The sequence below is a fragment of the Silurus meridionalis genome, chromosome 14, assembly GCF_014805685.1.
Source record: "Silurus meridionalis isolate SWU-2019-XX chromosome 14, ASM1480568v1, whole genome shotgun sequence".
Lineage (NCBI taxonomy): Eukaryota > Metazoa > Chordata > Actinopteri > Siluriformes > Siluridae > Silurus > Silurus meridionalis.
Window position 1 is genome coordinate 719,124 of NC_060897.1, and position 27,578 is coordinate 746,701.

Consider the following 27,578-nt stretch of genomic DNA (forward strand, 5'->3'; position numbering starts at 1 on the left):
TTTTTGGAGAAAATAGCAGCACCTTTCATATGATATAAAATGATATAAACGTGCACATCTGGCCCCGTATCTTGAATTTTATGATCATTCCAAATGCTTTTTAGACTGAATCGTACAGTAAAAAACTACTTTCGCATGAGTCTAATCTACTAGACTTCATCGCGTGACGCACACGTGCACTTTTTTTTTTCTCTCCTTCACTTTAATGTAAATTTGCACATCGTTAAAACAATTGCGGTATTATCGTAGACAATACATCATACACCCCTACGCTGGAACCATATGCTAATTGTCTGTAAAGTATTTCTAGTGTTTTTTTCCCTGCACACACTTCCAGCGTCCACCTTCTGCTCCCCAGGTCAGTCTGTAGCCGCTATGGAGATGTTGAGCTCCTGCGCGTTGTCGTACTGCCGCTCGGGGAAGTGCGAGCGCGCCGCCTGCCGCTCCATCCTCACGCTGTGTAAGTGGCTGCTGGCTGACTGGAAGGACCTGACGCCTCAGCTCAAACAGGTGGTGAAGAGGAACAGCAGTGGACCACCTTCAGCTCTCGGCAAGAACATCGCCGCCCTGCTGGAGCTACCCGTGGAGGAGCAGGGTATTCTGCACATCACCACGGAGACCACAGGTACCTGCTGCTTTCATCTCCAGTATAGTTTCATCATCTGTTTGTGGTTTTCTGCAATTCTTTTAGCAGAATATGTGCATTATTAGGGATTTCTCCGGGTGAAAGGTGGTGAGAACCTCCTCTATGATTTTTGACCTGCTGTCGTGGTGTTTGTTCTCTCCTCAGTAAGCGTAGGAGTTGGAGAAGCGGACTTTGTCCTTGGCCAGCTGTACCAGCTCTCTGCTAGCCAGGCGCCTGAAGTGGCCAAATCCTGGGCGGCGTTAGGCAGCTGGGCTTACAGATGGGGCAGGAAAGTCGTCGACAATGCAAGGTGTGTGTGTGTGTGTGTGTGTGTGTGTGTGTGTGTGTGTGTGTCTGTCTGTCTGTCTGTCTGTCTGTCTGTCTGTAATCAACCAACCTCTCCTGGTCTTTGGTGTAACATCATGCCTTGCTTGTTTCTCCAGTCAAGGAGAAGGTGTTCCTTTGCTGGCAGGAGAGAAGAAGGAGATCGAGGAGTTTCTACCATCAGGCACCAGTGACGAGGACAAGGAGACCATCTTCAGCATCCTGGGCCAGGCCATGTGTCGGCCTGCTGGTATCCAGGTAACACAGAATGTGATGCTGTGGGATTTGACTGAAACTAAAAAAAGTCGACGTTTCTGTGCTTTTTCTTAATTAATTTTGTTTATTAATGTATTTAAATTATTTTTGTGCCAGAAATCAGCCTCGTTATCAACAAAATGCATTTATTTGTGTCTGGAGGAAAATGGTTTCAAGCAGCTTAACATAAGTTTATTAGTTTTTATATTTACATTTTCATTTTTACATTTTTTTTATTTTTTTTTGCGCCCCATCATATTCATTATTTATTTTCATTAGTACAATTAAGAAAAGTGTTTATGGACTCGAAGCCTTTAAAAGCAGTTTTTTTTTTTTTTACAGTTTGTTGAAGAATAAATTACAGCTGCTTTATTTTTGTGATATTTGCAAAGTGCATACTGATTGGTTTCTTATTTTTGTTTGTTTTAAGTTTATTGATTAAGCTGTGGTTAAAATTGCGATATAAACGCACACATGAGATGATATGAATATACAAAACGCATTTGTGCGAGACATTTGCATATTAGAACCTGATTGGCTCTTGATTGCAATGAGAATCTTGTTCGTCTCTAGGATGAGGACATGGCTCTGCAGAACGAAGAGGACGATGAGGACGACATGGTGGATGTTATCTGGAGGCAGCTGTTGAGCTTGTGCCCATGGCTGGCCGAGGTGGAGGACAGTGTGACTGAGGGGCTGATCAGAGTGTGGAGGCGGGTGGTGGATCGCATTTTCACCCTCTACCGTGTCTCCTGCAGGGCTTATTTCACCTTCCTCAAGCTGAACGCCGGACAGGTGACTAATTCGTCGTCCCCGTCCTTTAAAAAAAAAAAAAATTATTAAGTTTTTATTGAGAAAAAGAGCAAAGTCGCACCCTATGGAGTTGTCTCTCAGACTCCGCCCCCCTTCTGCAGGTCCCTGTCGACGAGGACGACCCCAAGCTTTTGCTGAACCCTCAGAGCAGCAAGCAGAGCAGCGACGACGTGATCGTGATGGCGACGCTGCGTCTGCTGCGCCTGTTAGTGAAGCACGCCGGAGAGCTGAGGGAGGGGCTGGAGCTCGGCCTGGCGGCCACGCCCACTGCACCATGGAGAGGTGAGAAACTTGAACATGGACTTGCATTCAAACTGAAACAAAAAGTAACACTCCAAATAAATAAGTTACAGCCAAAATTTATAGGAAAAGACACAACAGCATGTAGTAGCAGTGATTTGCCTTTAGAGGCCGCTCTATTACTGTATGATGAAGTGTCTCTAGACACAACACTAATAAACTAAATCAATTAACAATCCACAGTTCATTCTTTAACCATGTAGACAATGTTTCTATAGAAGCTGCAATGTGTCTGGAAATGCACATTAATTAGGAATAAACCTGTGACCTGCACTACTGCTGTTTTTAGAGAATGAATTGACCCTTAAGACTGGTTTATGTTTCCTGGTAGGCGTAAGTTTAAGGGGTTGGGTTAGCCATGCTTTTTAATTATATCCTATTTCTAAATTGTGAAATAGCCCAATAGATCACCTTGCAATGTATCATATCGCTAACCCCTGTATCATGATGCGTATCGGCGGGTTCTTGTGGGTGTGCAGCCCTACAGCGCTGTGATGAAGTGCTGATCAACAGAATTGTTCTCAAACACACTTGTAAGATTTTCTGTGTTTCAGTGTTGGTTTTACGTGTATTTTATTTTGATGATGATTTTTTTTTTTTTTAAAGGAATCATCCCTCAGTTGTTCTCCAGACTGAACCACCCAGAGGCCTACATCCGTCAGAGCATCTGCAGCTTGCTGTGTCGAGTAGCCCAGGATTCTCCTCACCTCATCCTGTACCCCGCGATCGTCGGCTCCATCTCGCTCGGGGGAGAGGCTCAGACCGCAGGTACACACTTTTTTGTTTGAATTATACAGTTTTAATAAATTGACATTCTTTTACTATTTTTGTTTTTTCCCCACCATGATTCCACAAACCAGCAGATGTTTAATATTGTGTAGATCTGATGTATACTTGTGTTGGTGTGTAGCAGGTACGAAGCTGCCCTCAGCCCTGCCCACCCTGCTGGGGAACATGCCAGGTGATGCTCTGTGTGTGGGGGAGAGCGAGGCTGGGAGTCCACCTGGGTCTCAGGAGAGCGCTCGAGGAGACGAGCTGGGGCTTTGCTCTATTGAGGACCAGGCCATGATGCAGGACTGCTACAGCAAAATCGTGGACACACTGTCTGCAGCTAACCCCACCATGGTCCAACAGGTACAGGCAATACCCCACCCTTTCACTCCTGTCTCGAGTACTTCTGTGTGTCCCAGGAAACCTTAGAAACTGTGTGTGTGTGTGTGTGTGTGTGTGTGTGTGTGTGTGTGTGTGTGTGTGTGTGTGTGTGTGTGTGTGTGTGTGTGTGTGTGTGTGTAGGTGCAGATGCTGGTTGGGGAGCTGCGCAGGGTGACTGTGCTGTGGGACGAGTTGTGGTTGGGCGTCCTGCAGCAGCAACACATGCACGTGCTGCGCAGGATCCAGCAGCTCGAGGACGAAGTCAAGAGAGTCCAGAACAACAACACACTGCGCAAGTATGAGCTCCAAACTGAGATGATTTATATCATAATGATCTAAAATGTTCCTCTGGTGTGTGGTGGTGCTCTGTGCTGCTGATGTTCCTCTGGGGTGGTGGTGGTGCTCTGTGCTGCTGATGTTCCTCTGGGTCATGGTGGTGGTCTGTGCTGCTTATGTTTCTCTGACTCGTTGACTGGTGATGTTTCAGGGAGGAGAAGGTCGCCATCATGAGGGAGAAACACTCTGCCCTGATGCGGCCTGTAGTCTTCGCACTGGAACATGTGCACAGCATCACTGCAGCCGCTGCTGAGACACCTCATGAGACGTGGTTCCAGGAGACATATGGAGACACCATTCACAATGCTCTGGAGAGACTGAGGAACCCGCAGAACCCGGCCAATCCAGCAAACAGCTGGGTCCCTTTCAAACAGGTTCTTACATTTTCACACTTTTCCCCCTTTTTTCTTTCTTTTTATCTTTTATTCTTTCATTCTTTTTCTCCACTTAATCTTTCTTTTTCTTATTTATTTTTTTTCTGCTTTTTATTGAATCCAGATTATTATATAATTCATATTCCAATAAAAGAAAACTTATTTGTGTACATGTTGGGTTCTGTACCAGATCATGTTGAGTCTACAGCAGCGTGCTCAGAAACGAGCCAGTTATCTCCTGCGTCTGGAGGAGATCAGTCCTCGTCTGGGCTCCATGACTCAGACAGAAATGGCTCTTCCAGGAGAAGTGTCTGCCACCGATGCAGTCACCATCCACAACGTCGGTAACACAATCACCATCCTGCCCACCAAGACCAAGCCTAAAAAACTCCACTTCCTCGGCTCTGACGGCAAAAACTACCCATACCTCTTCAAAGGTCAGGAGATATCACACTTTTTTTTTTTTCTCTGTGGACTCTCAGTGGTGCATCTAACCCGTCTGTCTGTTAGTTCCATCCGTGTCTTGGCCCAGTGGTTTCTCTCTCTCTCTCTCTTTCTGCTCTTCTGTCTCTATGTTCATCTCGTCTTTGTCTGTCTCACTTGATTGGTCTTTCTACTCCTATCTTTCTCTCTCAATCGGTTTTGTTCTTTCTTGATCAGTCTGTTCATCTTTTTTTGCTCTCTCTCCATCTGTCCCTCTTGCTGATTTAAAAGGTTGCTTTATAATTGTCAGATGTTAACATTTTGTATAATCAGTGGTTTAGTGCAGACTTTGGAAATAAATCAGAATATAAATAAGGAAATGTAGTTATCTCCCCTCTCTCTCTCTCTCTCTCTCAGGTTTGGAGGATTTGCATTTAGACGAGAGGATCATGCAGTTCTTGTCCATAGTTAACACGATGTTCACTAAAGTGAACCAGCAGGAGACTCCACGTTTCCACGCACGGCACTACTCCGTCACGCCTCTCGGTACTCGCTCGGGTCTCATCCAGTGGGTGGACGGAGCCACGCCGCTATTCGGACTCTACAAACGCTGGCAGCAGCGTGAGGCTGTTCTTCAGGCTCAGAAGGTCCGTCTCACTCAGTCTGTGCTCCTTTTAGTTTACAATCCAAATCTGATTTTCTGCTTCAGTTTTATATATCGTTTTTTTTTTTTTTTTTTTAGGCCCAGGATTCTTTCCAGCAGCCGCAGAACCTGCCCATGGTTCCACGCCCCAGCGAGCTTTATTACAGTAAGATCGGGCCGGCGCTGAAAGCCGTGGGGCTCAGCCTGGATGTGTCGCGCCGTGATTGGCCGCTCAGCGTCATGAGGGACGTGCTCCGGGAGTTGATGGAGGCCACACCCCCTAACCTGCTGGCCAAGGAGCTGTGGTGCTCATGTACCACGCCCAGCGAGTGGTGGAGGGTTACGCAGGTGAGTGTGGGGTCTTCTCAGGACCATGGAGGAAAATATTTCTTTCTCCCTTTCATTTTTTTCCTTTTTTTTTCCTTCTACTCTGTTACTAATTATTCCGGTGTCTGCACGCCTCAGTCGTACGCCAGGTCCTCCGCTGTGATGTCGATGGTGGGCTACATCATCGGTTTAGGAGACCGTCACCTGGACAATGTGTTGATCGACATGACCACAGGCGAGGTGGTGCACATCGATTACAATGTCTGCTTTGAGAAAGGTCGGTCTGCTCACCTGCACAGGTAACAGGTAATAAAGGTAACAGGTGCATGTTTGACATACATGTGTTTGGTAACAGGGAAAAGCCTGAGGGTTCCTGAGAAGGTTCCTTTCCGCATGACTCACAACATCGAGGCGGCGTTAGGAGTGACCGGAGTGGAAGGAATCTTCAGACTCTCCTGCGAACAGGTGAGCGGTTCACCCGTCTCCAGGTTCTCCAAAACGCAACATTACCAATCCCTGTCGTAGATCTACCTGATCACCCTCATGTTCCTCTTCCTGTATTTCAGGTGATTCAGATGATGCGTCGGGGCAGAGAGACCCTTTTGACCCTGCTGGAGGCGTTTGTATACGACCCCCTGGTGGACTGGACGGCAGGTGGGGAGGTGGGATTCGCCGGGGCCGTGTACGGAGGAGGAGGACAGCAGGCCGAGAACAAGCAAAGCAAGAGGGAGATGGAGAGGGACATCACTCGCAGCTTGTTCTCCTCACGTGTAGCTGAGATCAAGGTAAGGGTCCACATACTTTTTTTATAAAATTTAAAGTGTTTCCACGGCAACAAGTGAAACTGCTGAAATATAGACCTGTTAAACATTCTGCCACTGTCCTTGGTACTGATTTAGAAACCGCCATCGGTGTGTTTCTGTGAAGGCTTCCAGGTTTCAAACCTCCACAAATTGGATTTTTTTTCCCTCTTTGCAGGTGAACTGGTTCAAGAACCGAGACGAGATGCAGGCGGTGCTGCCACAGGTAGAGATGGCCGTGGAGGAATACCTGAGTCTGCAGGAGCAGCTCTCCCAGGTGGACAAAGCACAGGGTAAGCTCCTGGAGGAGATGGAGTTCCTGGAGGGAGCGGACAGCAGGGTCGACCATCCCATCCACACGCTGGAGCACAGGTCAGCACCAACCTCCATTACATTACTGAACACCATGGTCCATTACAGTTAGATTAACCTGGAGATCCGGTTGGTCAGGAGGTTCACGTTGTCACCGTTTCTATGGTAACGTAGCAATTTGCTCTGGTGTAGGATAGAAGAATCAACCTAAGGGTGGAGATACGCGAATATTAACGCTCTCCTTCACATTAGGTATTCGGAGCACACGCAGCTGCAGTCGAGGCAAAGGACTGTACAGGACGCCATCCAGAGCAAGCTGTCCGATCTGGACCAGTGGATCTCTCAGTACCAGGCGGCGTTCGGGAGTCTGGAGGCCACGCAGCTCGCCAGCCTGCTGCAGGAGATCAGCAGCCCCATAGACCTCGGTACTCAACCCTGTACCTCCGGCGTTTGCTTCGAGTCAGGATCTTCATTTAGAACACAATCTTGACCATTATTTTGGGTTGTATATGCATGCAGGTCCCCCCAGCTACGTCCCTGCTACGGCTTTTCTACAGAACGCAGGTCAGGCTCATCTGATCAGCCAGTGCGAGGCCCTGGAAGCGGAGGTGAGCGCTCTCCTGCAGCAGCGCCGCTCCATACTGCGCGCCTGCCTCGAGCACCTGCACAGCTACGCCACCGTGGCCCTGCTGTACCCGCGCGCCGTCCTGCACCGCCACAGGGTCTACACCTGGAAGCAGTGGATGGAGGAGCTGGTGTGTGACATGACTGTGGAGCACTGCCAGGCCATCTATCACCAGTGAGTGGCTCATTTACTGCTCTGCACTACAACTCATTTCATACGAAAATAATGTCCTAAATAAATACATGTTCTTTTTAATAATCTCTGGGATCACGTTATTTACACACGATGTCGGAGAGAGCACTAGAAGCAAACACGGGTTTATTACCAGGATAAAAATTCCCTTAAATGTCCGTCTAGGGTTAGCCGATTAACCGATTCATCAGAACCCCGATAGATGATTGCTGAAGCGATCTGGAAAAATCCATACCAATAGTTTTTCCAGCTTTTGGTCTCCTGTCATTACGAGAGCGACCTCTAAAGGCGATTCACTGACACTACATGCTTTTATTTTAATTTAATATTTTAATTGGTTACTTAATCAGTTATCAGCAAGTACGATCCAACCAAAGTATTGATATCGGTCGACCTCTAATATCTTGTAGTAGTGACCTCTAACTTTGAACCTTTTTGGGTTTTTTTCCGTTTACATCCAGTTACGAGATGCAGTTTGCCCCCCAGCCTCCGGCTGCCATGTGTCAGTTCCTGTCGAGTGTGGAGATGTCGCTGCAGCACCATGCAGCCGAGACGAACACGCGCCTCCTGCGTCAGGTGGAGAGGCTGAAGGCAGAGGGAGCGAGCGTGCCCGTGTGTGAGGAGCAGCTGCAGGAGATCGAGCGCTGCATCAAGGTGTTCCTGCACGAGGACGCCGAGCTCGCCTCCTTCAGCCTGGCTGGGATCGTCATCTCCGCCCTCTGCACTCTTACCAGGTCTCAGAACATTTATTACTGTAAAGGTTTTTTCAGACAAAAACCAATAATGCAGCTAAATTCTAAGAGGCTTTTTTATGGAAGAAGATCCAAATTGTATGGGCTTTTAACTCTGGGTTTGTTTGCAGGCGTAACCTGGTGATGGAAGGTGCAGCAGCAAGCGCAGGAGAGCAGTTGGTGGAGCTGACGTCTCGGGATGGAGCATGGTTCTTGGAGGAGCTCTGCAGCATGAGTGGAAACGTCACGTGTCTGGTGCAGCTGCTGAAAGAGTGCCAGCTCCAGTCCCATGACCTGGACGTCCTCGGCCTCGAGGACACCTCCCAGGCCGTCTACCTGGCCAATGGTGTCTACACCTGCTTACAGGTGAGCGGGCGTATGTATGTACTACAGTCAGAGCTGCTGTGTTACTGTGAAATATCTGAAGCGATCCAGAGCTGAGCAGCACCAATACTTTTGCAGGAGCTGAACGCCAACTTCCGTCAGATCATCTTCCCTGAAGCTCTACGCTGCATGCTGAAAGGAGAGAGCACTCTGGAGAACATGCTGTCTGAGCTTGACTCTCTGATAGAGCAGTGTGCAGATGGTGTGTCCCTGCAGGGCCTGGGGGAGGCGCTACAGACTCACCTCCGCAACGCCGCCATGGGGCTGGACGAGGAAACCGACGCACACTACCTACAGGTCACCAGGTGATGGCGCATGGGGTTAATTTTGAGTCTATTTATTTGAGGTGTGGTATATCATTTACACCAGGGGATCACTAATTATTTTTTTTCTGTGAGGGCCACATAATGTTTCTTTTCTTTAATACTGATTGGTCTGGAACAGAAACTGTCATGGGTGGAGTGACTAGCAGTATTATTGTGGCGATTTTATGATTTTAAATTTATTTATTTTACCTTCTAATGATTGATGGTTCTTGTTCTGCACCGTACAAACACACGAGCGTCACTTTTACATAGATATCAGCTATTAAAAGAGCATTTATTACCATCATAGTGGAATTTTAATATTAATTACTCTTCATCTAAACATTTGCTTACTTGTGCATATGCATGAGGTTGGTGGGTGAATCTAAAAATTATTAGGCTACTTTAATAACTAGACGACAAAATACTCGACGATAACAGATTAATCACACAATATAGTTTTTAAAATGTATATCGGATGAAAAAAACAAAAAACAAACGTAAAATACTGATCCTTTTTACAAAAAGAAAATTAGAAAAATGTACTGGTTTATGGAAATGTGTTAAAGGAATGGTGCCCTCGGTGCAGCAGAGTAAAAATAAACAGCATGTGGTGTCAGTGATTCGCCTCTAGAGGCCGCTCTCGGAACCACCAGACTGGAAGCAGGAAAAACTATTGGTATGGATTTTTGCTGATAGTTGACAGATCAAGCGATCAACTATCGGCACCTCGACCTCTATTGATAACTGAGGGACAATTTAGTTATAAACGGCCATGATCAGAGGGCCGTTCAAAGTAATGGGGCGTCGTTTGAGGACACCTGGTTTAGTCGCTCAGTGAATAAGATGTTGGAGGTTTTGAGTTCAAATCTCAACAATGCCAAGCTGCCACGGTCTTATTACAAAACCTAAGGACTTGGTGAGGCATATCATGTGAACGGTAATAAAACGCTTAAAGCTTGTTAACCTGGTTCTGTATCTTCTCAGGGTTCTGCGTGTCCAGTACTCGGAGCTTATACAGCCTCGGAACATGGAGGGCTCCATGCAAGACACGCCTAAAATGAGTGCAGGACAGATGCTCCTGGTGGCCTTCGACGGGATGTTTGCTCAGCTGGAGAGCGCTTTCGGGCTCCTCATAGACAAGGTGACTCTCTTTTGGAAAGCTCTGGCATAGTCACATGACTGGATATTTTACGTATTTCTTTTTTTATCTCCTGCAGTTGAACTCCATGGACGTTCCTGCTGCGTGGAGGAAGGTGGACGTGATCCGGGAGGCTCGTGCAACGCAGGTGCACTTCTTTGACAGCGTGCAGACGAGGCAGGTCCTGGAGGAAATCTTCTTCCTCAAGAGGCTGCAGACGATCCGGGATTTCTTCAAGCTGTGCGCCTCGTTCGCTCAGACACTGTCGGGTAAAAAAAAAAAAAAAAACTGCATGATGAGAATTTTTATCAGTTTGCATGGTGTTTTGCTGTTTCCAGCCTGAAAAGAATAATCCAAATTAAAAAAATATTTAGGTACCTGCCCTTCTCCCACTGACGACTCCCCACCGTCTAACGGCCCCGTCTCGTTGGTGAAGCCCCTGTACCGCGGCTCCACAGTGGTCAGTGAGGACCAGATGTCGCGCCCCATCAAGGCGTTCACGGCGGACTTTGTGAGGCAGATGCTGATGGGTCTACCAACTCAGGCTCTGGGTCTGGCTCTCTGCAGCGCCCTCTGTGCTCTCGGCACAGACCTCATCGCTCAGGTCGAGGCTAAAGACTTCGGTGCGGAGGGAAAGGTGTCTCTGGATGACCTGTGTAAGAAGGCGGTAGAGCAGGGCGTCCAGGCGGGACGGATCTCTCAGCTGCTCCTGAACAGAGCCACGGTGCTGGCTAGCTCCTACGACACGGCGTGGAAGAAACTGGACCTGGTGCGACGTCTGGAGCTCAGCATCGACGCCTGCAAGGTCAGCCTGCAGAGGGCGCAGCTGCACATCGCTATGTTCCAGGTAAGCATCCAGCAGTGTCTCCATTGATCATCCCTGTTTAGTGTGATGTCTCTGATGGACCCCTCGTGTGCTCTCTTACAGTGGCAGCACGAGGACGTTCTCGGGACTCGCTCTCAACCCATGACAGTCAGCCCTCCACCTCGCTCAATCATCCTCAGCAATATGAAGAAGAAGCTCTACAAACTCAGCCAAGATGATGCGGCCATCGCTGGTGTTCAGGTCAGGCATTACCCTCCTCCTTATCCTGCATTTTCTCATCCCTAATGTGTGCATGTTCTGGAATAGTGTGTGTTTTGTGCTTCTGTAGGAGAAACTGGCGTCGCTAGAGGGCAGCATCGAGCAGAGGTTAAAGTGGGCGGGCGGGGCAAACCCGGCTTTAGCCCCCGTCCTGCAAGACTTCGAGAGCACCATCACAGAGCGGCGCGCCCTGGTGGTGAAGGAGAGCCAGCGCACCACTCAGGTCACCTTTCTGTGCAGCACCGTGCTCAACTTCGAGAGCCTCCGCACTCGTACTCCCGAGGCTCTGAGCATGGACACGGCTCTGTTCGACCTGGTGAAGCGCTGTCAAGCCACGTGCTCCTACGCCGCCCAGTTCAGCACCTCAGTCTCCTCTCTGGAGCTGCAGCTGCTCCACAGACTGGTGTGTCCTCATTTTTCGTTTCTGATTGGTCAAAAAAGTTTCCTTTAGGGGTGTAACAGTATTTAAAACTCACGGTTCGGTACGGGAAGAAATGCAATAACATTTTTACACAGTCTGTTTTTATTAACATTTGTGACCGACAATTATCGAAGAAATTGGCTCGAACTAAATTGATGAAATAAAGTTTAATCAGTGAAAAAATTAGTTTACATTTGTTAGACATCGTTTTTTCAGTGTACTTTAACAAATTTCTTCCCTCCTTCATTTATTTACTCCCTCGTTACATTTGTCAGGATGTTCTCCTTTAAAGAAATTTTGAAGATGTACATAAAACACTCAAGAATCCGTATCGTTACGCCTTTTATAAAAATTATGTTGACGTGAAAATGCACGTGTCTGTAGAGTCCCGTGATGGAGATGGCCATCGGTGCCCCCGAGTGGTTAGTGTGCGCTCAGAAGCACCTGTCTCAGGAGATGGCGAGTCAGAGAGCGGGACAGGAGGAGCATGAGCAGCAGCTGGACTCGGTCACTGAAACCCTGCAGCTGCTGGTGGACACCATTAAAGGTGTCCTGTCCAACCACAACCGCCTGCTGGCTGATGTCAAGCACCTGCTGCGTGCCATGGCTAAGGTGTGTGTGTGTGTGTGTGTGTGTGTGTGTGTGTCGTTCTATTTGTTTTTGTCTTTTGCTGTCTTTGTGTGTAACTGCCCTGGTGTGTGTGTGCGTGAGCAGGATGAAGAAAGCGCTCTAGCGGACGGAGAGGAAGTGACGTACGAGGGCAGTGTGCGTCAGTTCCTGTGCGAGTACAAGGCGTGGCAGGACAATGTGCAGATCGTGCTGTTTACGGTGGTGCAGGCGACAGGGCAACCACGCAGCATGGAGCAGGTGGAGCTCCTGCAGGAGATTCCCTCCACCCTCAAGGAGCTCAAAGGCCAGAGCCAGAGGTGACACACACTTTACATTCAAACACACACACACTGTTCACTCACTTGATTAGGAACATTTGCTGTTTCAAACATGTAGCATCACAGTACATAAAATCATGCAGATATGGTGCAACTCACACCATCCATGACTCCTGATCTCCTGACTTTTCTCTTACAAGCCTTGTGTTTATATACACTACATTCTTTATAGATTTAGAAGGGTGGAGCTTATGTTCTTGCAATATAGCCTTATGGAGGTCGGTGCGCTCTGTGACTGTGCGTGCTGCCACCTGTTGGCGGGTTACAAAACTATCCTTGAAATCTTTTGATACCACCTCGTACGTCACCCAGTGGAACCTTATTGGTTGTTAAAGATTTGTCTCACGTGTGTGTGTGCGTGTGTGTGTTTCCCGCAGCGTGTATAATGTGTTGGTGGGATTTGCGTCTCCCCTGGTCACAGACAGAGGAAGTGAGTGTGTGAGCCCTACATCGACCATGCAGACGAGCTTCGCTGCCGGTAGGAGAAAGTGTCTTTCTGTAAACTTCTAGAACTTGTGAAATCCTCCTCCATTCTGTCTCATTGTACACAGTCTTCTGTGTCTGTATTCTCCTAAAGTCTATAGAAAGAGTATGTTAGTGTTTCTTGTTAACGTGTGTGTGTGTGTGTGTGTGTGTGTGTACACAGCGGTGCGATGCAGTGGCGTGAAGACGCAGCCTGACAGCATGTCTCAGAACGCTCGCAAAGCCCTCCCTCGTAACCTGGGGACCCCGGCGGACACCCCGCCCAGCGCTCTGCTCATCACCAACAAAAGCCTGGTCCCGAGCCCCAAGCGCACAGTCAGGGACCCCAAAACCGGGAGAGGTGCGTGTCCCCTTATTATACATCATTAAATAAATCTACATGCTGGTAAGGAAATGAAACACCTGAGATTCGAATCATTAACCCCTGTAGAAAGATCACTGATGTTCAGGATGATGTATGTGGGCACCTTATGAATAGTCACCAGCTTCTCCCCCCCCTTCTTCTTCCTTCCCACAGCTGTACAAGAGAGGAACTCGTACGCTGTAAGCGTTTGGAAGAGAGTGAAGGCAAAGCTGGAAGGGCGGGACGTGGACCCGAACCGGAGGATGAGCGTCACCGAGCAGGTTTTTATCCCCTCACGTGTCGTATTAAAACACAGCCGTTTACTGTCTCGAGTTTTTCTTCTACAAATATTTGAGAGCCTCTTGTGTGTCTGCAGCAGGTCCACTTATTAATGATGAAGCACAGATTATTTATTTATAAAAAAATATTAAGTGTGTGTGTGTGTGTGTGTGTTTAATGTGCAGGTGGATTACGTCATCAAGGAGGCCACGAACCTGGACAACCTTGCGCAGCTGTATGAAGGCTGGACGGCGTGGGTGTGAACGGGGACTTCCGTGTTTGTTCACTTCGGTTCCAGCGAGGGTCACAAAATCCACCAGAATCCACCTGGGGTCTGGGGCATCGGAGCCACAGAGCTGCATGCGGGGGAAAAATAAAACGGGGGTTTTGGTTGGGGGTGCGGGGGGCGTCGAGGCCCCTCCCGTGCGCCCACACGGGACCTCCCCCCTCCTCCTCCCGTAGCACTGCAGCAGATCCAGCCGACACCAACGACACGATTCTCGGATCTGCATCCGTCTCCCCGTGAACAGGGGAGGGGGGGTGTGTGGGGGGGATGAGGATGAGGAAGATTAAAGATGAGGCTCTTCCTGATTTAACAACCCCCTCTCTCCCCCTAAACTTACCCCTGCTTCATGGCCACGTCTGTCAGCTATCGATAATGAAGCTTTTATTTAGACCACGAGGCTCGTCGAGCGCCACTCCTACGGACTTCATTTAGGAGACGGTGGGTGGGGCCACAAGCTCCTCCCTCTCATCCTCTGGCCTCTGTTTTTGGATGGCTTTATCGAAGGGTGAGGTTGGGGCAGGTGTACACCCAGAGGCAGCGGGGCAGGTGTGCCAGGCTTTAAAGTTGGGGGACTCCATTCAAAGCCAGACGGCCGACGGCGGACCTGCGAGTTCCTATAAATCTTTATGAATCTTTCGATCAAGACTTTGTTTTTCCTCCCCCTCTTTTTTTTTTTTTTTTTTTTTTTTTTTTCCTCTTTGGGTCAAAACTTTTTGAACCTTAAGATTCAAATGTTCTTGGGGGGAAATTGAATTTGTGTTAGCGTTGAGCCTGAACATGCGGCATGCATCAGGCTGAGAAATGTTTCTTTAAAACGACCAAACTTTAGAAAAAGTGCAGGCAAAAATACAATCTGATCATTTTGTTCTAAAAAATTGCCTTTAATTATTTTTTCCCCTCTTTTTCTCCTTCTCTTCTTCAGTATGCATCTGTTGTGTATTTGTAGGTATTTGGTGGTGTTCTCTCCCTTCTTTATTAGCCGTTTAAATTAGCACCCTCTTTCGGCTTGCTTGTGGAAAAAGTGTCGTTGCAAATAAATAATCCTCACTTCGCCTGCGTTTTACTGATCTTTATCTCGTTTTACCTTTTAGTCGGGGGAGGGGGCTTGAAGTGCATCAGTGATGTGGTGATGGTAGAAATGTTTTGTCTCTTAATGATTTTAATCTTTCGTTTGATTAATAAATCTAGATTTCAACTGAAGGAACTTGTCCGGTTATTTATAATGGACTGCACAAATTTGTTTGAAAAAAGTCAGAAAACGTGACGATTCAAACCTGAAAATGCAGGTCGAGTTTGAGTGAAATGCTTTCTGCTGATTGGACGAGACATTTATCACTCCAGATACTTCAGGAAGTAGGAAATTGTGCATTTTAACGTTTGTTTGTGCGTATACAGAGTTGTGCGTTTGTCAGACTGGTTTCCAATCCACTTTGTGTATATTTTGAGGGACAGATCTCTCGTCCTATCAGTCGATTTCTGTGTTTTTGCCACGGTGTTAAAAAGAAGAAAAAATAGCACATTTCACATCCTTCACGCTGTTAATGTTAATTTTAACATTTAACATTAATATTAAGTTAAAATGTATGTAAATTATTTTAATTATATCAGAATAATTAGATTTCCAAGATCCCTGCTCCGTCCTAATCACCTGGAAACCACGTTCTCCACTGGAAAAAGTCCACGAGGTTCCTGTAAAGGTTGGAAATCAAGAACCATGAAGATGGATTTGGACTGTTATGATTATAAAAAGTCTTCTGCGATTGTGTGATTAGGAAAAGATTTACACTCCAGTCTCAGTCAACATTTACATCTTTTTTAACTTCAACACTGAATGAACTCTAATGTCCATGGACATGTTGTTGGGGGTGAGGATGAGGTTCCATTTTGAGTCTGGTTCCTCTCAAGGTTTCTTTTTCATACCCTCACAATCATCTCTGGCTCCTTCATTAGGGATAAACTTGTGGGGATTGATTGTGTAAATAAATAGATGGACTATATTTCAGTAAATCTATTGAATGGTAAATATATAGATATTTTAAACTATTCTCAGTTTTTAGGAGACAGAACACTAAATATGAACTAAATGCTGATATCTATCACACATGAATTAGGCAAGGAACAGAAATGAATGCAGTATTGAGCATTGAGGTACAGAAGTGTATTCTAGAGTAACCGGCATCATCCTTGTTTATTGAGTTGCAGTGCTTCAATTTAGGACTTTTGCATCTTCTGATGACGATAGCGATATAGTGAAAAAGGTTAGGCCATGACGTCATAGTAGCGCATCATCATAAGTCAGGGGAGACTTCCTGTATTGATTAAAGTGATGAGCTCTCAATGAGACTCCTGCACTGCCGAATCCTGACCTTTCCAAGATGGCGGCGCAGATGACGTAGCGTGCACTTCCGCCCTCACCGTGACGTCTACACATTTTCAAACAGAAACAGCCGTTAACGGTCTTCTGCCAGAAATCAGCAGCGGCGACGGGAGCGCGCACAAGAGCACACGAGAGCGCGCAGTGAAGCAGCAGCGGAAGCATGGCGGAAGGAGACAATAAAAGCGCTAATTTATTGGTGAGTTCGCGCTGGTTGCGTTTTTGTCTGTTTTCTGTTTTATTTGATTTGTTTAAGCGAGAATAAAGGATTCGGAGCCTCTTTCAGACAGTAGCAGGTAACGTTACACCAGCTAGCTGCGTTGCTAACCTTATTTACTCCTCACACCGGCTAGTTTAGAGCTAGCTTATATTTGTATTTGTTGTGTTTATCGCTTTCTAGCGAATTTAATTTGTAAGCATCGACCCCTAAATGAGTTTAATTATAATAACTAAGCTAACTAGTTAACTGTCAAAAAGAGGGTAGTTTCTCAGGCCTGATATTACATCTGAAGTGACGTCACATCCCATACAACACTTACAAACATTTAAACATCAAACATTTTTAATCTTTTACAATCGTATTAAATGTTCAGCTGTAAATTACTTGTAAATTGTAAATATATTATAAACGTAACCCAGTTGATGTCGCACCGTCACCTAATGACAGTTTCGGCTCATTTCAGTGAGTCGGATCACCCGGCTCGGCTCACCGTGAGGAGTCGATTCTTCAAGTCTTTAAACGACGGGTTGTTTATGGCTTCAGTTACTCACTGAACTGTAATTATTTACACTTTGATTAACAAAACTTCATACTTTAGATTTTATACCTTTTTATTCTACCCTGGGAATGTTATAAAATATGATTAAAATCTAGTAACTTCTGTGCTTTTATTCATGTTTGCATTACATCACATCATATATATGATTATAACGCGTAGCAGAGCAGCTGCTCCCATTTATATAAAGCCTCATTAATGACATTAAAGGGTCAATAATGTGAAATAAAACTGATTATTCAAAGGAAGGAAAAGTTACTGCCGATTTCCAGAAACACGAGTCGACTCCAAGTTCAGAGTCGACTCCAAGTTCAGAGTCGACTCTGTAAACGGAATCTCACCAAAGTAGATTATTGTGAAATAGATTTTTATGTATATTTATATTTCTGCAATAACACTTGATATTTAACACTGTATTTTCTTTGTTATTATAAATTGATGTTTAAAGAGAGTGAAATAAAGCTGAGATGTTGTGGAATTTTGTAATCGGGGTCTGGAGAGAGTGTGAACGCTGAACCCATGGCTGCTGTAGTGATCCTGGTTCCTGTGTAGTAATTAATAATAGTCTGATTGTTCTCGAGTTTTTCGAGCACATGATCACAGGACTGCATGTTCCTCCAGCACTTCTCACATCCTCTTTATTAACGACCTTTCCCTTCTGGAGGTCGGCGCTTCTCTCGCTGATCTTCGAGTTCCCTGACGCACTTCTGCTTGGCGCTTATCCACGTGTCACGTTGTTGTTGCAGGCTCAGGAGACGTCTCAGCTGGAGGAGCAGCTGCAGGGATGGGGCGAGGTCATTCTAGCCGGGGACCAGTTCCTGCGCTGGGAGAAGCCCTGGTTCCCCGCCGTGCTGGTGGGAGGCACCACCGTGCTCTTTCTGTGAGTACCACACTGTAGAAGACCACACCCTAAACATCTGATCCACACTGCACTCCTGAAAGCTGCATCTGTCCACCAGGTCACCTTAAAGAACCAAATGAGCACTCGGAGGAGAGCAGCTTTAATCATACAGCATCTCTCTCTCTCTCTCTCTCTCTCTCTCTCTCTCTCTCTCTCTCTCTCTCTCTCTCTGTAAGTTTGTAGTGTCAGGAATTGGATTTAATATTTTGTATAAATTACAATTTTCAGTTCCACTTCCTGGGTCCACCTTTTCTTTTATTTGATTATAAACCTATATTTATACACGCCTGTGAGGACCGAGCCGGTGATTCTCCTTCTTCCTCGTTAAATCTGTGTCGTATAAACGACAGACTCCAGGAAGTGCCCCAAAATGTGTAACTCCAAAAACGCTCTAAATTTCTGAAACCTGCACATTCAAAACCCCTCGTTATTACTCTGAGATCTTTAATGTAAATGTTCAGTGTTGCAAGAGGTCTTTCATGACTCTTTATATGATCAAATAAATGGTGCTTTAAAGTCGTGCTTGAATCTGGTGTTCATGAGCGAGTGGGAACCCTGTTATACAAAACCCCCATAGAAATCTTTCAGTGAATATAAAAGCATTAAGCAGAAGTCTGAGATGAACCATCACTAAAAAGTGTTCTTCACTACTTCTTCCTCCTCCCTGACAGACTGATCTACTCTCTGGACCCGTCTGTTCTGACTGGACTGTCCTGCACCGTCATGGTTCTGTGTCTGGCTGATTACCTGGTGCCCACCCTTGCCCCACGCATCTTCGGCTCCAACAAATGGTTCGTCCCGTCTCCACCTCACACGCTCACCACAATGACAATGTTCTCATGACAGGTGAACTTTACCCTGAGTTTTCTTCTGTTCGGTCGCAGTGAAGAAGCAAAATGAGGTGTGTGTGTGTGTGTGTGTGTGTGTGTGTGTGTGTGTGTGTGTGTGTGTGTGTGTGTGTGTGTGTGTTTATTGGTCTGTAGATGAGATCACACTCTGAAGCGTCCGGATGTCACACTGCTCTGTGTTATCTCTTTTCACAATCACTAACCACATTATGAGACTAGCTTCAGAAGAGTCTACACCAGTTCCTTCTATAGTTAGACTGTGTGTGTGTGTTTGCTCGTTACCATGGATACCACAAGTAAAAATGTGAAAAGAAAAAAAAAGTACACCCACACATTCTCTCGCTCTCTCCGCCTGTCTATTAATCGATTCGTAAGCCAGACGTCTGCGAGCTGATGTAGGTAGAAGAGGGCTGATGGCGTCCGAGTTCCCCCAAAAGCATTACACTGCAATGAAGTGGGCGGGGTTTCACTTCTGTGTCACCTAATTGTCATCGTAGCAAATCACTGCTCATTACACAAGCGTTTTCGTATAAAAGCCTAAGTTTTGGCCCTAACGTCTTACCGAGCCGGCGTTCTGGACGATTCATCGCCGCCCCTCCCCCTCTGTTCATCTGAACAAGCTCAGGGCACAAGAGTTTATTTTAGAGCCCCGGCGTGTCCTCGTGTCTTGACCTGTTTTTTATATGGTCATGTCCAGAAATAAACAGTATTCATGCTCAAGTTTCAGATAGTAATGTTGCCCGTGTGTGTGTGTGTGTGTGTGTGTGTGTGTGTGTGTGTGTGTGTGTGTGTGTGTGTGTGTGTGTGAGAGAGAGAGAGAGAGAGAGAGAGAGAGAGAGAGAGAGAGAGAGAGAGAGAGAGAGAAAGAAAAGTCCAGCTCCTTTTAACAGACAGGTGAATGTTAGTCTAAGGAAGGAGATAATAAACGTCTGCGTGTGAAATTAAAATGATTTATTCAACGCGCTTTTCTGTTCACTTTACTGCACAAGTTTCTGCTTGCAATTCTGGCACAAATGTCTTGTGGGTGATGGGCGGGGCTTAGAAATGTTTCCCTCTCATTGGTTACACAGAACTCGATCAGGACTTTAGTGGTGTGAATTTTGAGAACTTTCTCCAGGAGGTGATTGATTAGGTAACAAGTCAAACGAGACACAAATATCCGCTAATAAGTGATTTCTACTCCTAAGTCCGGTGGTCTACTGTATGGGGTGGTCTACTGTAACTTTAATTTATTCGTAATTGTATAATTTTGTCGTATTGCTGTAGTCATCATCTCTATTTATTGGATTTCTTCATCCAGTGAGAGTCGAGCAGTGTGTTAAGCTCCGCCCCATACAAGGCCTGAGTCAGAACCGTGCATGTAAACTTGAGAACTCCTGAGTTGACTGGTTTCAGTTTCGGTGTTTTTCTGCATTCACACTGTTTCTATTCCTCATGTCCCCTGAAAAAGTTCAGAATCTGTTCATCTCGTCAGATGCACCTTATTTTGTACAGTAAATAAAGTCTACAGCAGTGAAATGATAAATATGTAAATATATGTACAGTAATTTAAATAAAGTCTATAGCAGTGGAATGATGTCTAGACACTGTTGTAAATGAACAGCCAGTAGAAGGTTATACGTTTATGGCATTGAAAAAATGTGCAAAAGCAGAATAACCCAGTCCATTAAATATATATATAAATGTGAAATATGAGTGAGGACGTACAGTAAACTGTGTGTATAGATACAAATCTATAAATAACACAGTGCAGATGTATAGAGAATGAGGGCTATAAAAATACTATATGAACAACTGTACAGCAGTTACCACAGTGTTTCTACAGTGATCTAACGGTGTAGTGTAGAGTTCAGTAGTGTGATTGTGATGGTCGATGGAGAAAAGCCGGTCCTGAACCTGCTGGTTCTGGTGCGTATGTTCCTGTAACTCCTTCTTGAAGGAAGGAGATTAAACAGTTTGTGACTGGGATGTGAAGAGTCTTTGATGATGATGTGAGCTCTACACATATATCTGCTATGGTGAAGGTTCTCAGGTAGTTGGGTGTCAGTGATGCGTTGGGCGATTTTGAGCAGTTGGATGGTTTGTTAGATTTCCCAAAAGCCCACAATTAGCCCTTCATGATAATGAGGGTCCGGTTGTTGACACACAACGCTGACAGGCTCGGGATCTCTTCCCTGTAGGCCGATTCGTCGTTGTTGCTGATCTGGCCAACCACGGTGGTGTTATCTGCATACTTGATGAAGATCTTGGAGTTATGCAGAGGGGCACAGTCGTGGGTAAACAGGGAGTAGAGCAGTGGGCTCAATACACAGCCCTGTGGGATGCCGGTGTTCAGAATGAGGGTTGAGGATACCTGTTTCCCCAACCTAACAGACTGAGGACTGTTTGGCTAAGAAAGTCCAGAATCCATCTGCAAGTGGAGGTGCAGATACCTGGGTCACTGAGCTTAGTGATCAGTACAGTGGGGAGGACTGTATTAAACACAGAGCTAAAGTCAATGAACAGCATTCTGATGTAGGTGTTGTTTTTATCCTGGTGGGTGAGGGCTGAATGAAAAGCCATGAAAACTGCATCCTCTGTTGACCTGTTCAGACGATAAGAACTGGTGTGGGTCCAGTGTAGGTGGTAGACCCACAGTGAGGTGATTCAGAACCAGTTTTTTTAAAGCACTTCATAACAATGGGGCTGAGTGCAACTGGGCAAAAGTCATTCAGGCATGCGGCAGCTGAGTGCTTATGCACTGGTATGATGGGTGTAGTCTTCAGGTGGGTAGGAACCATGACTTGGGCCAGTGACAGGTTGAAAATGTCAGTGAAGACCTGTGCTGGTTGTCCAGCGCATGTTCTGAGAACATGTCCAGAACAGAATTCATGAATTTATTTATTTTTACTATTCAAATTCCTCCTTCACTTTCAACTCAAAAAAAGATATATATTTTGTGTGTGTGTGTGTGTGTGTGTGTGTGTGTGTGTGTGTTTACATATATCCTTTATTTTTAAATCCATCCGTTGAGTAATTCAGTCTTTGAGCATCAACACTCTGTAACATCACAAAGCTTGAACACTGATAATTCATCACTACTGGGTGGTGTTTTTTCTTGTTACTATTCATTTCAGTTGACTGCTGGTTTGTGTGCTGATCTGGTCTTGGTTTGGTTTGTGTGCAGGACCACTGAGCAGCAGCAGCGCTTCCATCAGATCTGCGGGAACCTGGTGAAGACCCAACGCCGCATCCTGGGCTGGTGGAAACGCCTGTTTGCCCTCAAGGAGGAGAAACCCAAGATGGTAAACACAAGCTTCAACTTCACACTATAGATCTGTAGGAGATCAGACGAGCAGCAGGACTACAACACACAGCCCAGTGCACTGTCTACTGCAGATCCCTGGGATGAAAAAATCTACCAAATCTTAACGAGTTTAACGAGCTTCACTGTGGGTAAACACAACAGAACAGTCGCGTAGATAAAAAAAAAAAATCGACAGGAAGTTCCTCCAAACACAAACGCAGGGTTTCCTGTGACGTATCAAACTTAACAAAGGCCACATTTTAACTCAATGTTTCATCTTCATGTTCTACAGATATTACAGGTTATTTATAGTTTAATTCAGTTAAAACAAAATGACAGAAAAACATCTATTGCACCTTTTTAATGTTCTGGGACGTGCTGGAGAACATCTCCATCAGTGTTCTACTGAACCTCAGCTCTGTGTGCTACACAGTTCTTCACTCCAGAACTTTTTCATTTCCTACCAGTACTTCCTATCGGTGATCAGCACTCTGGTGGTCGTGGCCTGGATCGGGCAGCAGGTCCATAACCTCTTCCTGACCTACCTGATGGGTATGTATACGGTGTGACTGCACCATGCTCACCTGTCTGCACCCCGCGCTCACCTGTCTGCACCCGCTCTCGCTCACCTGTCTGCACCCCGCTCTCGCGCTCACCTGTCTGCACCCCACGCTCACCTGTCTGCACCCGCTCTCGCGCTCACCTGTTTGTCCTACACTAACCTGTCTGTAATGTTCACCTGTCTGCCCCACACTCACCTGTCTGTAATGTTCACCTGTCTGCCCCACACTCACCTGTCTGTAATGTTCACCTGTCTGTAATGTTCACCTGTCTGCCCCACACTCACCTGTCTGTAATGTTCACCTGTCTGCCCCACTCACCTGTCTGTAATGTTCACCTGTCTGTAATGTTCACCTGTCTGTCCCACACTCACCTGTCTGTAATGTTCACCTGTCTGTCCCACACTCACCTGTCTGTAATGTTCACCTGTCTGTCCCGCACTCACCTGTCTGTAATGTTCACCTGTCTGCCCCACACTCACCTGTCTGTAATGTTCACCTGTCTGTCCCGCACTCACCTGTCTGTAATGTTCACCTGTCTGCCCCACACTCACCTGTCTGTAATGTTCACCTGTCTGCCCCACACTCACCTGTCTGTAATGTTCACCTGTCTGCCCCACACTCACCTGTCTGTAATGTTCACCTGTCTGCCCCACACTCACCTGTCTGTAATGTTCACCTGTCTGCCCCACACTCACCTGATTGCCCCACACTCACCTGTCTGTAATGTTCACCTGTCTGCCCCACACTCACCTGTCTGTAATGTTCACCTGTCTGCCCCACACTCACCTGTCTGTAATGTTCACCATTATTTATTTCATTATTTTCAATATTTATTTATTTTTGATGGTTTTTATTTTTACTTGTTTTATTTGCAACATTTTGTTTATTTATTTTATAGTAGAATAGGTCTGTGGGGTTTTTTTTATGTATTTATTTGATTGTTTAATTGAACAATCAAATTATTTATTTATTTATTTATATCCCAATAGTTCACAATTTTTTGAATTTTTACATCTTTTAAATTGTATATTTTTTTAAGTAGTTTTAGAGTTAAAAGTTAAAAAGTGCAGAAGATCTCTAGCTCACACACACTCGTACTCAGCATGGAGTTGAAAAAGGGTTTATATGTGTTTATGGCCGTGTGTGTGTGTGTGTGTGTGTGTGTGTGTGTGTGTGTGTGTGTGTGTGTGTGTGTGTGTGTGTGTGTGTGTGTGTTACAGGGGGTTTGTGGATTTGTAAGTCACAGTGTGAGTGATTGGTATGTGGTGTGCTGGGTCACTGTAAGCTCTGTGTGTGTGTGTGTGTGTGTGTGTGTGTGTGTGTGTGTTAGAGAGTGTTGAGTTAAAGAGCCTGCAGTATGTAGGGCAAGAGAACAGAGCCAGTCCAAAAATAATCTCTACATGACCCAGCATTAAAGAGGGACAGTGTTCGAGACGGTGTCGCTCAGAGCAGGGGGCGGGGGTGGGAGGGACACAAACTGATTTGGGGGCGGGGCTACATGCCAGCTCAGGTTATGATGTCACCAACGCAGCTTAAGATCACTTGCTTCAATTCAAATGTCATAAAACACAGATGTTCCTAAAGTGTCTTGATGTGCATTTTTATTTAATGATTTAAAATATTGTGATCTGCACTAAAGGGCATCACATTATCACATTATAACACTGAGTGGTGAAGTGAAGAACACTGATGATCTTCATCATGGCTCCTGTTAGTGGGTGGATTTATTTATTAGGCAGCAGGTGAACATTTTGTTCTCAAAGTTGATGTTAGAATGAAAAATGGGTGGGTGTAAGGATTTAAACGAGTTTAATAAATTGTGACGTCTAGACGTCTGGGTCAGAGCGTCTCCAAAACTGCAGCTCTTGTGGGATGTTCCTGGTCTGCATTGGTCAGAATCTATCAAAAGTGCTGTTAGATATTAACAGTGGTAAACTGGAGACAGGGTCATGGGGGACGAGGATCATTGATGCACGTGAGGAGCGAAGGTGGTCCGTGTAGTCCGATCCAACAGACGAGCTCCTGTAGCTCAAACTGCTGAAGAAGTTCATGCAGTTCAGGCTTCTTAGGACTTCTGTAGATTCCTGCTGTTTTTTTCTCGCTCTGGTTGAAGGCCTCAGTGATTTCAGCACGATTCTGATCGGCGAGTTTCTCGAGGGCGTTTTCAGCTCCTCACACACATCGAGTTACAATTCGGGTTTGACGAGCCGCGGCGTGGCCTCCGGGGTGAGACGCTGAGACTCGCACGCTCCTAAATCTCCTTTCTTTCTGTGTGTGTGTGTGTGTGTGTGTGTGTGTGTGTGTGTGTGTGTGTGTGTGTGTGTGTGTGTGTACAGTGAACTTCCTGCTGCTCCTGCCCGGCCTGAACCAGCACGGCATCATCACCAAGTACGCCGGCATGGTGAAGAGGGAGGTCAACAAACTGCTCAAGCAGAAGGAGAAAAAGAACGAGTGAGAAGAAAGAAATGATGATGATTGAGTAGGATGAGTAGTTTGGATTTGCCCCTGAAATGCATTTAAACAATAACCCAGACCACTAAAGTCCCTTTAGGCGAAGCTTCATAAATATATAAATATATCAAGCTCTAGATTTAGGCTTAAACCCGAGCGTTCTCGTGAATTCTCCTCCATTCAGCAATCGCTCACGTCTGCGTGTTCGTGGTGTACGAGTGCTTCAGAGCGCACGCTGCTTTAATTCACTCTTCTTTTTTTTTTTTTATATAGAAAAGCGTTTGGGCTCAGAAACATGGATGTAGATTTATTTTTGTTGATGGTTTGAGAATGTGAGCAGAAAATCGTACTCTGGAATGATTTGGATTCTTTATAGGGTTTGTGCGTGTTTTTGTTTTTTGTTTTTGTGAATGTTTGAAAACTGCACTGAAACCACCGCAGGAGAAACTGGAGTGTCGTGTGTGTGTGTGTGTGTGTGTGTGTGTGTGTGTGTGTGTGTGTGTGTGTGTGTGTGTGTGTGTGTGTGTGTGTGTGTGTGTGTGTACACATCCTGAGACCTCCCTCCCCGTGTGAGGACTGCAGAGTCGTACTGCTGTGTTTGATTTTCTCTCTCTCTCCCCTCCTCACCTGTGTAAATACACACCTGTCCTATTTTCCTCCTCTGAGTCTGTGTGTTATGTCCATGTAAGCGTGTGTACATGTGTGTGTGTGTGTGTAACGTTTCCCCTCCAGCCTCTGGGGGAGCCGTGACACATCGCCGTCTGCGTTTCTTTTCAGTTTAAAACCTTAATAAAAAATTTAAGAAGCTCTAAAGCGCCGTCTCGCCTGCCTTTTATTTCCTTTAAACCCATTCGGTTTACTGTCACGTCCTTTTAGTGCCACGATGAAATATTTACGATCAAATCGTAATCAAATATAATTTTTCGGACTATAAGCCGCTACTTTTTTCCCACGGCTTAAACAACGAAGCGGCTAATTTATGGATTTTTCCTGGGTTTTTCCCGGTTTCACAAACTTCAAGCCAAAAACGGACACTGCAGCGGTTCTGTAGGAAACTTCAGACGGACGTTGTGCAGTCAGGGTCTGGATATGGTTACATCTGTGTGCTGTTTGAACAGGAGATGATGTTTCACAAAAGACTATGAGGAGAATGATCAAAGAACTCGACCCTGCAGGAGATAAACACCAACGTGCTCGATGACTCCCAATCTTTAATCTGAGATATTTCACATCAAAATCTACACGGCTCTGGTCCTTCATTCTGATCATCAGGCTGGAATCAAATTTGCTCCTTAAACGTTATTTCAATAAGGATTATCACCAATAATTGGACCCCTATCGCTCCATGGTGCTTTAGCTAAAGGTTAGCATTAACAAGGACCATCATATAACATGGAGCACTTTCCAGCATGCTCATCCTTTCTGCTGAAGTCATGAGGAATCCACACGCATGTTCACATTGTTCACCTGCAGGCATCGTCATGATGTTTTTAAGAGATGGATCGAGTCTTGAAGAAATGCAGGCATTCAAACGTTTCAAAGCTTTACACAGACTGTGTTTACGGGCCGTGGAGTCTCTCAGCAACGCTCCATCACCTGGTGCTAAATCTGCTGACGTTGTGTTTCTTCTCCATTGGTTTGATTTAAAGCAAAGTAGAACTGGATATGAAGTGGATCATCAGGCTGTGTTGGACTGACACTGAGATTTTCTCCACTGTGGTTGGTTTAAACTCTTATTGCGTGACGTGATGTGTCCTCCTTGTTTTTCCACGAGCACAAGGACTGAAATCATTTACTGCACTTTAACTTTCTTACTCGAGTTTTTCTCGGTGACTGTAAAGCCGTCAGTACAGACGCAGTGCGGTGCAGTCGTCCTCCCGCCGCCGGCTCGCTCCCATCTTACTCACAACATGTTTCTTCTTCAGCTCCCTGGGACCTGCTGGAGGTCTCTCCTCTCCTGTAAAAAAAAAAAAAAAACACCAGAATCAGTAACTGCTTTATTCAACCATGCGCTAATAAAGTTTATCCATCTCTATCCACCAATCTGTCCATCTATCCATTTAATCAATCAATCAATATATATATATATCCATCAATCCATCTGTCTAGTACTCCATTCTGCACTTTGATTGGTCAGGAGGTGTTTATCAACTCTGTGTAAAAGCAGCTCCATGGAGGCCCAGAAGAACAAATGAAGCCGAACATGTCACTCGAATCATCATGCTACGACTTGCTGTACGAAGAGCGCGATCACTGGAGAAGGACATCATGGTTGGAATAACAGAAGGAACAAGGCGTAAATGAAGACCAGCAGTTCGATGGCTACAACAATTACAGTACCAGTGGGAAGACCCTGGCAGAGCTAACCAGACCAACATGATCGAACTGCCCATAGATTATTCATCCATCAAGTCGCCATTCCTCGAGATCGAGCTGAAAACCAACAATAATAAGAGCAGCTCCAGCGGGTGCTT

General features: G+C 45.8%; 2 protein-coding genes and 1 long non-coding RNA gene across 9 annotated transcripts in view; 2 read left to right on the forward strand and 1 right to left on the reverse strand.

Annotated features, from left to right (window-relative positions):
• smg1 (SMG1 nonsense mediated mRNA decay associated PI3K related kinase) overlaps nt 1-18,954 on the forward strand; it is a 35,543-nt gene extending 16,589 nt beyond the window's left edge. Inside the window, exons 31-62 of one of the 3 annotated variants that reach the window (XM_046866192.1) lie at nt 359-625; nt 791-935; nt 1,069-1,207; nt 1,778-1,999; nt 2,119-2,299; nt 2,924-3,085; nt 3,231-3,451; nt 3,611-3,765; nt 3,957-4,179; nt 4,370-4,616; nt 5,020-5,249; nt 5,345-5,593; nt 5,711-5,849; nt 5,928-6,037; nt 6,139-6,357; nt 6,551-6,744; nt 6,937-7,109; nt 7,204-7,483; nt 7,963-8,235; nt 8,364-8,598; nt 8,695-8,921; nt 9,909-10,065; nt 10,142-10,331; nt 10,437-10,909; nt 10,991-11,128; nt 11,217-11,549; nt 11,952-12,179; nt 12,282-12,493; nt 12,892-12,992; nt 13,161-13,337; nt 13,515-13,621; nt 13,805-15,105. In XM_046866192.1, the coding sequence (XP_046722148.1) occupies nt 359-625; nt 791-935; nt 1,069-1,207; nt 1,778-1,999; nt 2,119-2,299; nt 2,924-3,085; nt 3,231-3,451; nt 3,611-3,765; nt 3,957-4,179; nt 4,370-4,616; nt 5,020-5,249; nt 5,345-5,593; nt 5,711-5,849; nt 5,928-6,037; nt 6,139-6,357; nt 6,551-6,744; nt 6,937-7,109; nt 7,204-7,483; nt 7,963-8,235; nt 8,364-8,598; nt 8,695-8,921; nt 9,909-10,065; nt 10,142-10,331; nt 10,437-10,909; nt 10,991-11,128; nt 11,217-11,549; nt 11,952-12,179; nt 12,282-12,493; nt 12,892-12,992; nt 13,161-13,337; nt 13,515-13,621; nt 13,805-13,882 (6,485 nt within the window). In that variant the 3' untranslated portion in view covers nt 13,883-15,105. Of the gene's footprint in view, nt 1-358; nt 626-790; nt 936-1,068; nt 1,208-1,777; nt 2,000-2,118; nt 2,300-2,923; nt 3,086-3,227; nt 3,452-3,610; nt 3,766-3,956; nt 4,180-4,369; nt 4,617-5,019; nt 5,250-5,344; nt 5,594-5,710; nt 5,850-5,927; nt 6,038-6,138; nt 6,358-6,550; nt 6,745-6,936; nt 7,110-7,203; nt 7,484-7,962; nt 8,236-8,363; nt 8,599-8,694; nt 8,922-9,908; nt 10,066-10,141; nt 10,332-10,436; nt 10,910-10,990; nt 11,129-11,216; nt 11,550-11,951; nt 12,212-12,281; nt 12,494-12,891; nt 12,993-13,160; nt 13,338-13,514; nt 13,622-13,804; nt 15,106-18,857 lie in introns of those variants that run through there. The other 2 variants (XM_046866191.1, XM_046866193.1) reach the window with 2 other exon arrangements.
• On the forward strand, nt 16,328-25,917 carry arl6ip1 (ADP-ribosylation factor-like 6 interacting protein 1). Its single transcript, XM_046866200.1, has 6 exons — nt 16,328-16,478; nt 17,802-17,935; nt 18,628-18,747; nt 21,971-22,088; nt 22,558-22,642; nt 24,990-25,917. Exons 1-6 carry the CDS (start codon nt 16,443-16,445, stop codon nt 25,106-25,108), a joined length of 612 nt encoding a protein of 203 aa, XP_046722156.1. The 5' UTR covers nt 16,328-16,442; the 3' UTR covers nt 25,109-25,917.
• LOC124396853 lies at nt 22,661-23,579 on the reverse strand. 5 transcript variants are annotated; one of them, XR_006927844.1, is made up of 3 exons: nt 23,133-23,579; nt 23,025-23,077; nt 22,661-22,954 (listed from the first exon to the last, which is right to left on the reverse strand). It is a non-coding gene; the product is annotated as an uncharacterized LOC124396853 (long non-coding RNA). The 5 variants fall into 5 exon arrangements; XR_006927846.1 differs by having other exon boundaries at nt 23,006-23,077; XR_006927843.1 differs by having other exon boundaries at nt 23,025-23,060; nt 23,114-23,579.
• Nucleotides 25,918-27,578: the final 1,661 nt, after the last annotated feature.

Bases quoted from the DNA above. Each gene is read 5' to 3' on its own strand.
- arl6ip1 (XM_046866200.1), top strand. From the start codon at position 16,443: ATGGCGGAAGGAGACAATAAAAGCGCTAATTTATTG. The intron at 17,936-18,627 runs GTGAGTACCACA...CCTCCCTGACAG, and splicing joins GGCACCACCGTGCTCTTTCT to ACTGATCTACTCTCTGGACC. The intron at 22,089-22,557 runs GTAAACACAAGC...ATTTCCTACCAG, and splicing joins AGGAGGAGAAACCCAAGATG to TACTTCCTATCGGTGATCAG.